Genomic DNA, 17242 nt, shown 5'->3' with positions numbered 1-17242 from the left:
ATTATTTTGGAAAGATGCATGGTGCACACTCGTTAACAAATATTTTTTTGGTGACAGATGTTTCTGGATTGGACATTTGTACTGCTACTAAGTCACACCAATGGTTTCACTTCTTCATTCAATATCTTTGATTTATTGACATTTAAACTTGTGAACAAAGACGGCAAAAAGTTGTTGAAAAACTTGGAAGCATTTCAAGGACGCTGTACATTGAGATGGTACATGCCAAACGAACCAGCAAAAATATAGGCTATGGTCACCGCAGACTTAGTGTGCAGCTGGAATGCACATCCATAACCTCATCGAAAATATATGGTCATCTGAGGGCACGGCAGTGCCCCTGCCAAGTCTCGAGCAAAACGGGCACGGCCGTACCATCTTTTCTCGAAGCGATTCGCGGCTGTTTCGCCCCCCCTGTATCTTCGACGTGGACAAAGCTAGGAGTTTAGCTTTTCGGGGAATAATAGTAGGCATTAGAACAAACTTAAGTTCGAAATTACATGCCAATTGAATTAATGGTTTAGGAGTTACGGTCGATCAAAGTTACACCATTTTGTCACTCACTGACTCACTGACAGATCATCAAAAATCTAAGGTACTTCTAGCAGACTTAGAAACTTCAAATTTTGCACCAAGATAGGTCCTTAGCCACATATAAAGGAAAAATTATAAAAACATTAAAAAATAATATGCCATAGAAAACAATTTTATATTTGCGGTTTGGCAAGAACATTATGTATGGATTTTGACTGCATTGTTAACTTTGTTCGTTGTTTAAGTACCTATTCAATTGGATGAATACATACATAGAATAGAAAAGAATAATATAAATGTAATACACAGACTATCATTAATACAAATTAATACATAAAATTCATAATTCATTAAATTATTAAAGCTAAAACTCCATTGTATTGCGATAAATATTGTATTATGTGTACAATCACTACCATCTGATGTTAGAAAAACACACCTCCAAAAACAAATGAACACAACAACCTCAAGCCTTCACAAGTTGTCATCGGCTTCTTATAATCATCTTCATCTCAATTAATAAATAAATACATTTTGGTATGCAGGAAAATGTCTACCAGGCTACCATGTCAAAATGAACTCTGAGAAGGTACTTCTCACTTCTAGTCAAACTAACAGGTTCACATCATTATTTCTTCTAAATTTCTTTATTTAAATTATGCATGAAATCAATTGTATATCACAAATAACTTAAAGAAGTCAGCCACACAGTTGGATAGCCCGAAAGGTTTCTACTCAGACTTTAGATCTTTCCACAACACAACCAAATTCCAATATTCTCATTAATACCATGACAAGACAAAAAAACGAACACCGAGTACCATAAAGACTACTTCTTACAGCGAGCAAGAGATATTTAATAACCACTGTACCTTGCTGACAAGGCAAGAAACCCCGTTAACATTTGTGAAACCCATTTTGAGATGAGATAGTATTATTTGTATCTCTTCAGGTGTTAGAACATCTATCAAAGAATTGGCCTGCCTTGCTACATAATGATTATGTACATAAATTAGCAGCTGGTGTTTTACCGCTCATTGCAGCCACAATAGACAGAACATTGGCAGCACCAATGTCAGACCCGGAGCGGATTTCCGAGCCTGTTGTTTCGCTCTAACGAAGTTACTTATAACCTCGAACATCTTTTACATCATTTACCCCTCTCGAGCCAACCGTATGAGTCAAGAAAGAGCTGGGAGTCCTACAGAGTGACCCCCTGGGGGCATTCAGGTTCCGTTGTATCGCCACTCACAGACAGCTCACCTCAACATTGTATTTGGATGAATAAATAATTATATGCAAGCTGTCCGGCGGATAATATAATTATAATCTTAATAAATAAAGTAATTGAGATACCCAGGACGACGGGGAAACGATTACGAACTGCTAATATATAACGACTTATCGATTCCCGGCAAACCGGTGGCGAAGTTTTTAATACTTTGGTTGACATTATAACTTAGTATCGTTCCAATTTTATTAGGTTTTAGTGTACTTACTGCCGAATGCCGATAGTGCCGATTACTGGAGCACAAAGTATTGATTTAGTTCGACCAGTCGACGCACGCCGCCCGCCGGCGACCACAGACTAAAAGACTTAAAAAAATAAAACAACATGCTGATTCATGATTACAGATTATAAAATCATAAATGTTTGAATTTAGTTAAATCGACTAGAAGTTGTAAAGATTCCAATGGATTTAAATAACATGACAAATTGTTTATTACAATTATTTTATAGTGTTAGCTACCATAATATAATACCGTTCGAAAGAGAATTCATGAGCTATAAGTGAACGTTGTTCGTTTGAGCCATGCTATTAAGACATTCATCGTCACAATTTACGAAAAAAACACTTGTGTATCATAGAAGACACAGAATAACAGAAACGAAAGCTAATTTACAGCAACTAACCCTGACACAGATATTTATTTATACAGGTACATAAAAATTATAAGTTCTACGTAAGATAAGATCCATTTATATGTCTAACAAGATGGCAATGTCAAATCCCGCCATTATTTTTACTTGTTAAATAATATGTAAATAATGTGTATAACTTTTATATGTATAACTTAAGTGTAAACTTAACTAAATTGCGACTCGTCCATGGACAAACCGATAAACCGGTTTTGTGGAGCACTACATATTGTAATTGTATATTTAACGAATAAAAATAAATAAATAAATCAGAATCAGTCAAAATTCATAAAAAATACTGCACCTCCGCCGCGCCCCTTATTAACACAATACGTGCTAGGTTGAATTTGACTTGCTGAACAAATAACGATCGGAAAAACTTACCGATTTCTTGTTTTGTTCTTGTTCAATGACGAAACTTTATTCAGCATTATGTGTTCAGCAAGTCAAGTCAATTCATGATTATTTAATATCGCTTTACAAATTCGTCTAGTTTAATTATTATAATGATATATATTTTAAAAATATTTGTAGTACCCTATTCGATGACATTTGATCTATATGTGTTAATCAAGTGTTAATCGGTATTAGTAAGTTGATAGATTCAAAATACACATTACTTCGTTAGACTATGATGAACGATTGAACTAAGAGATTGAGATATACATTTACATTTCGTTCGGTCGGCAACGAAATTATAGGCGGGAATTTAAAAAAGAAAAGAAGGCATTCTAAATTTTTGATCGGACATCTTGTAGAGAGATTTTAATGTTTTACTATTCGAGTGAGAATAATATTACCGTTATACGAAGTAAGCAGTTTTATTAATTTCCTGAATACTAATCACGATTCAAGAATTGTGAAGGTTCTTTAAAGGTATCAGGAAGGTCTCCGAAAGAAGGCGTCAATCGAAGGGCTGCCAGACTCATCTGAACCTTCTTAGTCCTGGAGTTATTGATATGCAGGCTCTGTCTGGGACACCTCGGGTCGGCAGCGGTAAACATTATAGTTATATTGCTGGGAGCTCATTTATCATGTACCTCAGACAAGACAGCAGCACGACAGCGTGCTATGTTGTGGAGTTTGTTGCGCCGTTTCTTCTTCACAGCTAGAGCACTTAGGAAGCGGTGAAGGGTGGGCGATACGGGGAGCTGTCTGTATATTTTGACGTTCAATAAGTGCTACCTTGGTAGCCTATTTTGAATAAATGGATTTTGATTTTGAAGAAGTTGTCAAAGTAAAGTAAAATAAAATACAAATTAAAACGCATCAAAATTTATTCATAAAAAATAAAGGGACAAACAATTTGTATAAATTAGGTACTTCTTGACTTTTTTTACCATACCTTCCAACTGGAACAAAAAAAATAAGTGAGGTTAGTAATGACAGTTATTTACGTAGGCAATATTTCGGTTGACTTAGCTAGCATAATACCAACCTTTTACTCTTTTTTTGCGAGAGCCATTTACTGTATGCTACCGATGACGCCGAACACCGCACTTCCTTTTTGTTTGTACATTTCTTGGTAACATACATTCACAAAAAGTTATCGATTGTTAACTAAAGTTGCCGCGTGATGTAACGTTTCATTTACTTTCATAACAGTCAGCCTAACTTTTATAACAATCGCAATGGAGTCTTACAATAAACGTTAGTTAATAACATGTTATTGAATGTTTAGCGTTACGCGTGGTGAGTCACGGCCGGCAACGATAGCGAACAAGTAGGAGTTCGAGGGAGTTCCGGAATGTTGCGACGGTCGTAACAACAAGGAAGTGCGGTGCGCGGCAGCGGCGGGCGGCTCCGCAGACGAAGAGCTTGTCTCGGCAATACTATGGCAACCCTTAAAGAGAACAGGGCTGTCGTCTGCGGCCTGTATCAGTATCTGTATCTGTTTATAGTCGGGCAATCTTTATCTTTTGGTTTAGGTTGGCAATCCCTGCGAATGAAAAAGGGTTAAAATGTTGATGCTTATGGTTAATAGTAAGTATGTGTGAGCAGGATCAGAGGCCAGACGCCATTGTCTGAACCCTGCCAGCAGTTCTCATGTAGCAGCAGGGCAGTGCGCCCGCTACCACGACGAATAGAACATGGTATTGGACGTGTCTTAATGGAGTCTGACATAAGATATTACTCTGGGGTGTACTCAAATATGGCTTACTTTGTAAGGCAGACTTCTTTTTCGGCTTCTTTAACAGCCTTCTTGTAGACGCAGCGGGCTTCAGGGAATCCAAGTAGCTGAGCCAATACATTGATGTCTCTGTACGTAGGCTTTGCCCGGAGCAGCTGTGGAGGACCATCAGTTTGGTTATGGATATTAGATATATAATTTTTTGACGGACTGCCTTATTAAATAATTCCTATGCACTGTATTCGAAAGTAAACTACACACAATATTGTAATTAATTAGTTCATCAAACAAGAGGATGTAGGCACGACGGCATCGGATTATGTAGTAAGTTCTACTCATAAAGATTGATCGACAAAAGTTCAGTATTCGCTACTGTTCGACGATCCGCCAATTTGTGTGGCGACACCCTTGCTATATGCAAGAAAAACTTAGATAACTGAGGCGTTAAATGTTTTCCTAACGCGGAGTCGTACATGAGCTACTAAACAACGCGACGAACGCGACCAAATCAACGGCATCGAGCATACCCTACTTGCGGCCTATATGACAGGATACGGTGAGACGCGACGTGAAGAAGACTTGTTTTGGAGGCTACCTGATGCTACAGTATATAAAATTACAAAATTGTACTGTACTTCGAATGACTCGAGGAGTAATAACCAAAACCACGCCGGACATTCTTCACATGTGTCTTTAGCAATACATTTAGCTGTGCGTCTGCCCAGAATACGGCCGTTAGATGATTAGTGCATGTGTACCTCAGTAGCCACGCCTCTGCGGTCGTCGATGGGCGGCAAGTTCCAGAACACGAACCCGACCACCGTCTCATCCCTCATGTAGAACAGCAGGCCCCGCTTGTACCTGTTCTGGTACTCCAGGGTACTGAAACACAAAATATTATATGCAATAACATAAGCAACACATAGTAGTACAGTAGTGACAGTAGATAGTAGTACTTTTTTATTATAGGTATAGCGTCGCTTATTTATATAATTAAGGGTCGATTTTTCAATCTCCAGATAACTTTTATTCGACGAATATGTTTGACGTTTTGACAGCTTTTGTATAGAAAATATGTCAAACGGCCATATTTATTCCTCAGATAAAAGTTATCTGGCGATTGAAAAATCGGGCCTTAGTGAAGTTAATAAAATTGAACTCCAATAATTACCTAAGACAAAGCATTTGATCATCTTTATTTAGAAATAAACTATGTTCATCAGTTGTCTAGTACTCTTAATACAAGCTTTGCTTAGTGTGAGACTCGATGGCGTTGTGTAATATTATTGTGCTATTATAAAACTTGTCTCACCTGTCCTTGTAACATTTCCGCTTGCCGCTGGCGAGGGTCCCGCCAGCGATCTCGTTGGCCTCGTCCACGGAGTCCTGGTCGTCACACTCCTTGAAAACCCCAATGATGGGCATACAAGCGCCCACCTCGCCGACCACCTGGAGACCATATTCAAGTTATATATCACCTTCACCACATAATTCGTCAGGATGTGTAAATGTCTCTCGCACTCTGTAGCTGTCACACGGACTTCATACACAACTTAAAAGGATCTGTTTCTAAACGTAGCTGCTTCATCATGTTGAAATAGCTGAAATATGGTTAACCTAATGGCACTTTACATTATACCTACGACCGACCTCGAGGACTTTTTTAGAGTTTATTCATTACCTTACAGGGAATGGACCGTGATAGGCAGATAGTTGAAATCTTCACAGATGATACATATTTGTTGCCATTACATAAAAATAAATAGGTAGGTTAAGAAACGGTAGGTATTGTCATGAATTCAACCATTTTTATACAAATTTTTCTTTAATCTATTTGTGAGGAACCCTAGGTGTTGCGAATCTGACTCGATGATCGGTATTTTAAGTGACGGTAATTCACAAGGCTCATATAAAACCCGAGATACACATGTAGGGTCTCAAAATAGTCACTAAAAAGTACCTATAAATCGCGATTTTTTTTTTTATAAATCTACCATTTTTCCACGATTCCTTTCATTTGGAAACTAAGTGCCTGCATTTTGATAGTAACTATCGTGAGAATGATTCATTATTAGATAATGTAATGGTTTACTCACGCGTATTTATCGGGATAGCCCGATAGGAGCCCGATGCGGGGTAAACCGTTACATACTTACTAATATTATAAATGTGAAAGTAACTCTGTCTCTGTCTGTCTGTCTGTTGCGCTTTCATGACTAAACCACTGAACTGATTTTAATGAAATTTGGTACAGAGATAGAGTTGACCTTGAGGATCATACATGTCATAGGATAGTTTTTATCCCGGACTTTTGAAGAGTTCTCTTGGAAACGCGATATAACCGACCTCGATGAGGGCGAAGCCGCGGGCGAAAAGCTAGTCATTTAATAAGTGTCTGCAGTTCTTACAACTGGTATACTAGGTCAACGGGTGTGGGTACCTCCATATTGAGATGTTCGCCGAGTTTGACGTGGTAGTTGGGCTCCATGTTGCAGGGCGTCCAGTAGCCGGTCATGTTGGCGCCCGCGATGTAGCCCTGCTCCTCGGCGTTCTGGTAGTGGTCGCTGCGCATGCGCGTGTCCTTCCACTGCGAGTAGTAGCTCGCAGCGTCGCCCGCCTACCAACAACTATAGTGTCTACAAAACAATCTACAACATCCTACAAATATTGTTTTCGTTTTTAATATAGATAATAAATAAAAAATTAAAATCCCACGTTTTAATTATCCTTAAATTCAAATTTCATATGGCATAACAATGTTTGTTGGATCATCTAGTTTTATGTATTAAAATCTTAGAATCTAAGTACTGACAATGTACAGATGTGTCCTGGCCTCCATCTCTGTGTTGACGAGGTAGCCGCCGTTGACGGGGTCCTGCTCCAGGTACGAGTTCTCCGCCATGTCCACCCGGGGCTCCGCGCCGATGCATAGGAACGCCTGGGGAAGGTACCACACAAGGTCAACGAGACATTGGCGTATGAAAGATAGGTAAAGACACTAAAACGCTGATGACCTAGCACGGCGCTTCAGGTTTAGTTAGAGTATGACACTACGAGCTCTCACCCCCGAGGGAGCGGGTGTCCATGAGACATCAAGAAAATGAAATAACTGTTAATACAGACACGTATACATAAATTGTCTGTTAAAGATCTAAATCAGCCCGCTACAAATTGAAAATGATCCCACGGGATCATAAAATCGGGATAAAATCTATCCTTAATCCGGTCAGTAGTTTTTGCGTGTAAAAACTTAACATCCATAATTCCATACCCGATAAAAACAATTCCCGCATTAAAGATACTTGTGTCGCGGACGGTTCACAAACATTTCAACCCTATGCTCACACACACCCAGACTCAGGACAAGCATTCGAGGATAACACAAATACTATCTAATACTATTATCTCAACCACTCTGCTATCCGTGCATTCAATATAGCTTTAATAATTTGATAATATACGTACATAATCGCAAACCAATGATTCACCGTTCGATAGCGTAAGTTCTAACCGGCCATCGGGTGACTCAAATGCGTCATACACTTGCGCTGCAATGAAAATTAAACAATATTTTATTAAGTAACTACAAAATTATAAATTCTGAGTTTGAAATGTAAATTTAGGACAAATTGTTTTGTACGTAGATATTCTTCAACACAACCAATCAACTAAGCCTATCGGGATACATTGGTGGACATAGGCCTTAACCAAAATAAAAAAGCCCTCCCGGATTTGCGTCGTCGTCGAGCCCCATGGCTGTAACCACCAGTCGAGAAAGTCAACTAACTCCTCCGGGTTTCGATCCCAAATGGCGGCCGACTGCCTCTCAAACATTGTGTGATTGTAATAAACGCCACTAAAATAAAAAAAGAGGTCCTTACTCTTGGGCACCATGGTGACGCCCTCGCACTTGATGATCTCGGCGGCCCACTCGCCCAGGTACTCCGGCAGTATTGACGATAGGATGCCCTTGTCCTTGTACACGTGCATGATCTGCAGCGGCGGCATCTCGTCAGGTCGCTCTATTATCTTGTCTGCAACCATACACAACGGTTATAACGTCTGCTAGTAGTACCGCACGGCAGAACAAGTTATAGACACAACATCACTAATAAGAACCTCGCACACATTAAATCTGGTTGCCGAAAAGATAGATCTTTTTACATGTAACCAAAATGAATATAATATAATAACTTTAAAGATAATATCTGAAGACTGTTAAGTTTGTTTTAAGTTGATCCATGAACAGAGGTGTATCTACACTATCGTATTGGGATATAATTTCTGTAATGATAGTTGTAAGTATTTAAATAAAAAAAATAAAATAAAAATAACGAATTGCCAGTTTAGATACGTTGGACGTGGAGGATGGATTGAATAATGATAGGCATCTGGCCAAAATTCTATCAGTTTTTAATAATGGTACTAATTTGTTTTACTTACTCATTCTTCCTATATGCCACGCCAGCTCGCAGCCGAGGCAACCGCCGCCAATAATTACGACAGATTTCGCTTCTCTCACTTTCCTGCAATTATTTATTTTAAAAGTAATAAAAAGAACTGTCATTTTAAATGTCAGAAATATGGACATTCAGACTTGCCCACTCTTCACCGAATCCAAGTGCCTACTCTAAAGAACTAAGGTTGCAATGAAAACCCCACAAGCTTTAGGAGCAGCGACAAGGCTAATTTAGATAAGGCGAAAAATATCTTGCGAGCGATGCATGCCGACACTGCGAAGCTCAAAAGCTACTTCCGTAGATTTACTTAATAAGAGGTATCGTGTTGCACAGGTACCTGGGTTGAGGAGGTCAGATAGGCAGTCGCACCCTCTGAAACACTGGTACTTACCTGAATCTGAGTAGACTGGAAGCCGACCCTAACATACTTGGGAAGTTAGGTTAGCAGATTATGCAATGACATCCGCAGTTAGGAATTTATACTTAAAGACGCGGGGGTTCCTGAACATTCAAGTCTCATGCTCAAAGACACCTATACTCTGGACAAGCATCGTACATCACACAAAAGCTTGTCCTACGGAGAACTCGTTATACGTCGAGCACTGTGAATGTGATAAACAAAGCCTAACCGTACAGTCAAAAGGGATAATAATCGTCCTAATGATTTGCAACCTGTATGATAAACTACGCCTCATCTGTAGTTTTAATACCTATATCTCGACAGTCGACGGTACCTGAACGAAACCTCTAAATCTCTGATAGTCCGCATCTTGCATATTCTTGCCCGGACATTCTTCGGCGCGGACTTGAAGACATCTAAGTTCCTGGGCGCAGATCCTACAAGCAGAAATACATCTCCGTGAGTCTACCACGACTTGTGCGACAGTTGCGAATTTGGAAGATGGTCAACTAAAATGGCATTGAGCAGTTTCTCTCCCTTCACAACTACATTAGAATTTCAATCATGATAGTAAACTTACATTTTAGAAATCGTTAGCATGAATAGAAAACGTTTCAATGAGTGGAAAAGCCATTTAGTTTTGATAAGAGTCTTTAACGTGGTTATATCCAGGCATGTAACGATTGTAGAAATGGAATTCCTAAGGGGATTTGCCTACATTGGGGGTAGCTGTGGTCTCGAATCGCCAAAGAAATACGTTAATTCTTATGTGAAGAAAAATGTAATAGTTCTTGTATACCTGGCGCCAGTAAACACCTCTCGTAGTAGATGGGCCTCTCGCCGCCCATGGTCTTGATGTAGGCGACGTGGTCGTCCGCGTCGATGCGCAGCACGCACCAGCCCGTCGCAATGGACAGCGCCGGTCCGTTCTTCTTGCGGTAGAAACTGACGGGGTCTAGGAAGTCTGAGCACTGCGCGTTTAGCATGCTGGAACAAACATACCATATTGTATGTATTACAAACAAATTGTGGTTAGTGGCCCTGAATCCTATAGCGGACTCAGCCGAGGTCGTTGTTTTAATCCCCACCCAGAAAAAATATTTGTGAGATGAGCATGATCATTTGCTCAGCGACTGGGTGTAATTTATCTTATCTATAATAATAATATGTATGTAATTAAAATATCCCTACTAATATTATAAATGCGAAAGTAACTCTGTCTGTCTGTCTGTTACGCTTTCACGTCTGAACCACTGAACTGATTTTAATGAAATTAGGTACAGAGATAGAGTTGACCTTGAGAAAGCTAGTACTTATAATATAAATAATGTTTGTCAGTTGTCTAATTCGCGTAATACAAGCTATGATTAATCTGAGACTAGATGACGTTGTGTGAAAGTTGTGGAATATTATCATTCTCAACCTGAATTGCCGTGCAACGTTTCCCGCTGACCACCTGGCCTGCTCCTAGATTAAACGCGTTATTCTCATTGTCACGTGTTGTCAGTTGAAACATTTAAATAAAGTTAAAATATAATGTGCTTACCTTTTCAGCTGCATGTCTTCAACATATCTCAGGAGTTTGATGTCTGGAGGATCCTCATTCAACCACATTTGTTTAGACATGGGCGGCCTCTTATAGGGGACCATATCCTCTCTCGTTATAAAAAATACCTGAAAAAGTCTCCGTAGTATAATATAGTATGTTATAATATTTTACAAATAATTTATATGACATGGTTTTCATAATTATTTATTAAGTAACGGGTTTTACACGCGAATTTATCGCGATATTCGACTAGTTTTGGACCGAAACGGAGTCCTTTGGTAATCATGAGCTGTCGCGAGGGCGGGTTGACTCGCAATGAATAATTATGAATCCACCTTAAGAAATTAATAATAAAAATGTTTTCTAAAGTAGACGCAATGAAGCTCAATGTACCCGGGCTTTTTTGTCGTGTTCCATGATGGCTCTATAGGCAGCCCAGCCGGCCGCCCCAGTGCCAATTATAAGGTACTGTACACATGGCGGTAGATCTGTTTCGGAATACGGACTCTTAAACTTCCGTCGCGGTCGCCCTGAAACACCAAACCATAGCAATGATACTCCTGATGACGTATAACTAACTAATACCATGAGATACATTTTGTCATGTTGCATTTATTTTGTAACAATTTAGTTTTTTGATATATCTTACAAAATAAATGACCAAATTTCATTTTAACTAGTCCTAGTAGATATATGTATATACTTACATTGCGCTCTGCTTTCATCTTGCTTCGTCTTTTGATCCCACCATACCCAAAATCTAAACATCTGAAAATAATAATAACATTTGCTACAGCTTTGCTTTTTCGAGACTTATTATATTAACGATTAACCTCATAGTTTTCTCATAATTAAGCAGACTGGCTTATTGACACCTAGGAAAGGCTGACCCCGCATGAGACTGCAAAGCGAACTGCGACACATGTTTGTAAATCCACGAATTCCAAAAGGAGGGTAGGTACATTTTTCAAGTCGTATATTTTTTATCTTTGTTTCCTCTGAACGTCGGACTGCATGAACAGATATTGTTGATTATTTTTTCATTTAACGTGAAACAGCTGTCGATTGGAATAATTTTATCAAGTTTGGCTCAGTAGTTTTATTTGCCACTGTAGCCTTAGCCTAATTGTGACAAGCTGCGATTTAAAATGCGATTTAAAAAATACAGTGACGTCATATAAAATAGCTCTCATTTATGTCACTGCTCACATAAGGCTTCGATACTTAACAATCCATTTCAACTGCGGGCACATAGCACCCAGTACTAGTTACATGAACATACGTGAAGTTAATATAAAAACAGTCGATATACTAACCAGACCAAACGCACCAAACACGGACAATATAGCTAACAGGTACAATGAATTGGTGTAGGGCGGCGGCGTAGGCGGCGGACCGGGCGGCGGCTCGTGGAAGGGCTTGAGCGAGCACGAACCCTTCATCTTCGCACAATCGAGCATTGGCTGCAAACAACATGTTCATACACCTTTGCAAATAGCACCTTGACTACATACTTGTTAAGCCGCGATGTATGGAGATATGAGGCAGGATTTTTTTGTTAAATGGTTGACAAACCTTTTCTTTTAACTTTTCGCAAAATTTAATATTAAAAGATTCAAGATTCAAGATTTATTTGTAGTGTAGGTAAAAGTGTAGGTATCCTATGTTAAGGTCAATGATTTTAATTTTGATTTAAAGCTAAGTATGGATTCTTTAATTTTGCCTAATAATTTGTACTCGCCATGTTTAGATATAAGAAAAAAAAACAGTAATAAACCATATTTATTACAAGGTGTGTGCGATTTTATTACTCTCAAGTGTATATTTTAATGCATAACCTGTTAATAATATTGGATACGCAGTTTTTTTTTAATCTCGCAGACAAAAAATACAAGGAACAAAGAATCGGTCTTTTCTAGGGCTTAGGTAATAATTATCTGCTACAATCGTCTTCACACTATTACATCACCAGCCCTCAATTTGTAACCCACTGGCGGTTATCTACTGGCGTTGAAGCTGCTGGATAACATTAAATTAAGAATTGCCAAAGATGTAGCTGATGCTGTAGCCTGCTCTGAAAACCTACACGTATGATGTAGTGTACCATAAATTTGGTAACATTGCACTGTATATTGAATCGCGAGCAAAAACGTCAAGCATAGCAAGTTGTATACAATTCCCTGTTTTAGTAAAAGGATTATGATAAATTAATTTCTTTTCTTTAATCCCTAAGTTCTATTTTAAAAAAGGCTTTTGCAGTTGTCGAATCTTGATGACAGTGCGGCGGATGGCTTGGTACGTCGGGAAAAGCTACAATTATCGCTGTCTTTTGTTTCACGCACGTAGCTTGTAAGCGCGCTCTACACTCGATGTTGCTGTGAAATCATGCTGCGATTCACGCCTTTGCACCCGACAACGAACGGGGCACGAAACGTGAACGCGCGAAACCGCACACGCGTTTCGCGGCTTTCGCGGTCTTTAGCGCCGCGAGTGTAGAGCGCACTGTACACACACACAACGGCGACCGCCATGATTTTGTAATGGATTGAAGAATTTCATGACAAAAATGCCACAATTAAAAATAAAATTTACGAATGAAAATGCAAATCTATCATTTGCGTTATCACTTTAAAATGCTTTTCTACTGTTCCAAATATAACAGTCATGTTGAGATTTTCATTAGTAAAAATATAAGTTGTAACCAGAATAATAATGCATTAGTACATTGTTTTGGCCATTTATTAATATTTCGCTGTAAAATATTCCTAAAAATGGCGAACAAAATTCCAGTTCTGACCGAATTTCTCTTCGTTAACTCCTAACGACGATATGCTTTAACCGAAACGATTTGATTTAGAAGACAAAGTTTATAAACATTAGTAAAATCTTCGAAAATGCGAACATAAGACGAGTTTTTTTAGAAACTATGCGACATTTTACGAATAAGCCGTTTTTTCCCCGAAACGGAAATCAGAGCCCCCCCGAGGCTGCCGTGCCCTCGCTCTTCATCACGCCGATTTTCTCGAGCTGCTCCAGCTCCTGCCTCTCGGCCTGCTCCAGCAGCGCCATGCGGTCCAGCGGCCTCCAGGGCTCGTGGAAAGCGTACTTGTATTTGTTCCTTCCGTGGTATCCGAGTTTAGGCAACACCTCTTTCACACTTTCAGTCAGTTTCCTCACTGGCTTATCTTTCCAGTAATCAGGGTGCACGATTGGCGAGTTGTGAAATAAATCTTGGACACTAGAACTCGAGTGGAAATTAAATTCCGGACCTTTGGACAGCTCCCCCGCGTACTCATTCGCAATTTCCTGTCAAAAAATGTTACTATTCACTTCGTGACTATCGGCAGGGAGGTGTAATAGTGCGTTGGACGAAACTTAGTACCCTTAAAGTTGAATAAAAATTAAAATGAAACCACCTGTTTGTATTGGAAAGTGTCTATTTCACATGTCTTCTATGTAGGAATATAAATTCAAAATGGTCGGATGGGTCTGTGTTCGCGACGCGAAGATCTAAAGACGGAGCCACTGCAGCTCCATGTCATGTTTCATCATCGCATCACCTTCACCCTTCCCTTGTTTGCCTTTGAATTTTCCGAAGAAGCCCTTGAGCACTCCGAGGAACGTTTCGTCTTTGGGGTCGGTGTCCTCGGATGCCTGCGCCTCGGGGCCTTGCTGGAATACTGGCGGGCCCTGGTTTTGGTGGTGGTGGTGGTGGTGGTAGGGTTCTTGGCCATGGCCGTGCTGATCTGTAGTGGTGAACACCACGCCGGTCCGCTGATGAACAAAGCACAAGCTGGATTTCATTAGATACTTAATGTCACGGCGCGGGGCTCTGATTTCGTCAAACGCACTATTCAAACACCGTTTTCGGAATGTCGCAAAGATTCTTTTAAAGTATACAGTTAATAATTTAATATAAGGAAATGAGCAGATACCTTGGCGTTGCTAGGAGGGAACGGCGGCACTACGACGTCCGGGACCTTGATCCGGTAGGGGTCGTAGTTGGGGGGCTGCGGCTCGCGCGGGCACTCGGCTCGCCAGGGCTGCGGCGGCGGGTCGGGCTTCGGCCACGCCTCCACCCGCCTGCCCGCTGTCTGAGCGACATCCTTGCAAGTGCAGGGAGTAGTTGAAGAACCCTTACACTCATCCGGAGTTTTTGAATAGTGAACTCGAGACGCTGCAAAATGGATAATGACAGTTAAGGAATGAGCGCAACAGCGACTTATCGAGCTGTTCTCAGAAAAATCCTTGAACATACCGAAATGAAAAAAAATCACGATGTCGTTACTTACCCAGATTTATGATCATCTGCCCTAGAGCGTTACTGTTCACCGCGAGCGACGCATGGTTCATAAGTTTCAAATGACCGCAATAACGAATGGGCCCTAGCATATTGACTCCCAACACAGTATATTGTTCCAAAAAATATAATTAATATCACACCAAATTTTAAACTTTATTATATAAATGTAAATGTAAATGGCCTACATTGTTTTTGTACAGTACGACATATTATTTAGTTTTGATAGAATTGTTTTCTGACACAGATTGGAAATAGAAGAAAACTTGTTTGTTCTTTCTTTTATATGGCATTTAAAAATTCTTTACTTTTGTCTGAATTTCTTGTGTAAAACCTTTTTTATTGAGAACTAGTGATCCGCCCCGGCTTTATACACTAAAGAATTCCTTCAACTGCAAAGTTCTTTATTTTGATAGAGATTTGTAAAAACAGTTAATACATTTGAATCCTCGAAACGTGTTTCTCTACTAAATTATGTATAGACTATACTTAAAAAAAAATCTCTTGAATCACTAGTAGCGCAGATATCTAACTTACAACGCTGAGGTGCAGTGGAAGCTGTGTTGACAGGTTGGAGTGTAAGCATTGTTAACGCGGGATTAGGAATGTCAATGAATGCCTCATTCGATTGTTGTAAGGCTTATTAAATTTGCCTAAAATAGGTTCCTTAACTCAGCACTACTCAGCAGCTTACTCATTATCACATTTACGGACGTAATAGTTTTACAAGTTATCAGGTCTAACACTCACAAATCGGTAAACGCAGTGTAGGATCCCCTCCAGCCTTTTTTATATTAAGGCGGGGGAATCCTCATGATCACTCAATCGGGGGACGAAATGGGTAGTGTTAGACTCTTACTGACTAAACCCGAACCCCTGTATAGCAATGCATTGCAATCCTTCATACATGCTGACGGTCCATCGGCGAAGGACCAATAACTTAAAAAGGGTGCGGAATGCGAAAGACGGGTGAGTGGACTGCGTTCAATTTAGTTTATTGACTGAGTTTATTGATAGTCCAGATTATATAAAATAGGCCAGTTTACCTACTTATTCAGTATTAATAGGTTGTCTGTGTTCACGAAGTTCAACAGATCGAACAGCCCAAAATAATGATAAAACAAAACAAAATTTACATTCCAAACATAATTTATTTGTACAAAGTAACAAAAGAATTAATTTAATAAATACATTTATTGATCGTTTATTTTTTTACAAAAATATTTCGTTTATTCACATAATCATCGAGACAAACATGGAATGGTGAATGATGGGAAATGGACAAATTGTAAAACAAATAGCGTAAAAATATAATGGTCGTCTACGAGATATTCTATAGGGCATATCTCAAGGGCCTACCAACACGCCTTTATGAAATAGGATATTTCACAAAACAATACTTTTGAAACCGTCAGACAGATTTCCAAAAAAAAATTGGACACGTATTTTTTCTTATATCTCGCAAACAAAATATAAAGGGATATTGATTTAAATTCCGTGTCACGTCACTTACCAGTACGCTTTTTACTAGCACGTGATGTTACTATCCCCCACTACTATACATTTCATCATCTCAAGTGTTTTAAATCTTTCTTACTTTTTTACTATGTGATAAAATTGAATAATTATTGTATTCAACATTTTTTGGAAATCCGTCTGACAGTGTCGACAGATTTAATTATTTAAATACGTAATTTTAAAGTTGTGCAAGCGAGACACCGCTATGAATTGGGTGCGCTGTCTTTACCTCACAATGCACCAGCGAACTATACGATGCAGCGTAATCCTCCTGGGTTGCGACATTAAGTCAATGACTAGTTGATGTAGCCCAAAATAGAGTTGTTTATAACAAAACCAACGGTTATGCGAATTAGCAATACATAAATAGTAAATTACGAATGGAAACAAAGAAGTAACATAATTTTCATTTGTATATATAAAGCAGAA

The 17242-nt window shown here is 39.3% G+C and overlaps 1 protein-coding gene across 2 annotated transcripts; it reads right to left on the bottom strand.

The window, feature by feature from the left end:
- Positions 1–3772: 3772 nt before the first annotated feature.
- Positions 3773–15544, bottom strand: LOC113499912 (apoptosis-inducing factor 1, mitochondrial). 2 transcript variants are annotated; one of them, XR_003401154.1, is made up of 18 exons: positions 15288–15544; positions 14931–15172; positions 12312–12458; positions 11703–11763; positions 11389–11525; positions 10993–11120; positions 10246–10433; positions 9781–9883; positions 9030–9112; positions 8468–8620; positions 8052–8134; positions 7399–7524; positions 7027–7203; positions 5899–6035; positions 5345–5468; positions 4617–4741; positions 3894–4394; positions 3773–3807 (listed from the first exon to the last, which is right to left on the bottom strand). XR_003401154.1 is itself a non-coding variant. In XM_026880517.1 (17 exons), exons 1-17 carry the CDS (start codon positions 15385–15387, stop codon positions 4334–4336), a joined length of 2175 nt encoding a protein of 724 aa, XP_026736318.1. In that variant the 5' UTR covers positions 15388–15544; the 3' UTR covers positions 3861–4333. The 2 variants fall into 2 exon arrangements, 1 of the variants encoding a protein (XP_026736318.1); XM_026880517.1 differs by lacking the exon at positions 3773–3807 and having other exon boundaries at positions 3861–4394.
- Positions 15545–17242: the final 1698 nt, after the last annotated feature.

The sequence above is a fragment of the Trichoplusia ni genome, chromosome 13 (assembly GCF_003590095.1).
Source record: "Trichoplusia ni isolate ovarian cell line Hi5 chromosome 13, tn1, whole genome shotgun sequence".
In the NCBI taxonomy this organism is placed as follows: domain Eukaryota; kingdom Metazoa; phylum Arthropoda; class Insecta; order Lepidoptera; family Noctuidae; genus Trichoplusia; species Trichoplusia ni.
The sequence above is the reverse complement of the archived record's forward strand: the minus strand, read 5'-3'. Positions and strand labels throughout refer to the sequence as shown.

What these genes read in the sequence shown, in the direction of transcription:
- LOC113499912 (XM_026880517.1), bottom strand. Translation starts at nt 15,387, where the DNA reads ATGCTAGGGCCCATTCGTTATTGCGGTCATTTGAAACTTATGAACCAT. An exon ending in TCCCTCCTAGCAACGCCAAG is followed by an intron (nt 12,459 to 14,930) that starts GTATCTGCTCAT and finishes TGTTGTTTGCAG; the next exon opens with CCAATGCTCGATTGTGCGAA. An exon ending in GAAGACATGCAGCTGAAAAG is followed by an intron (nt 10,434 to 10,992) that starts GTAAGCACATTA and finishes TGTTTGTTCCAG; the next exon opens with CATGCTAAACGCGCAGTGCT.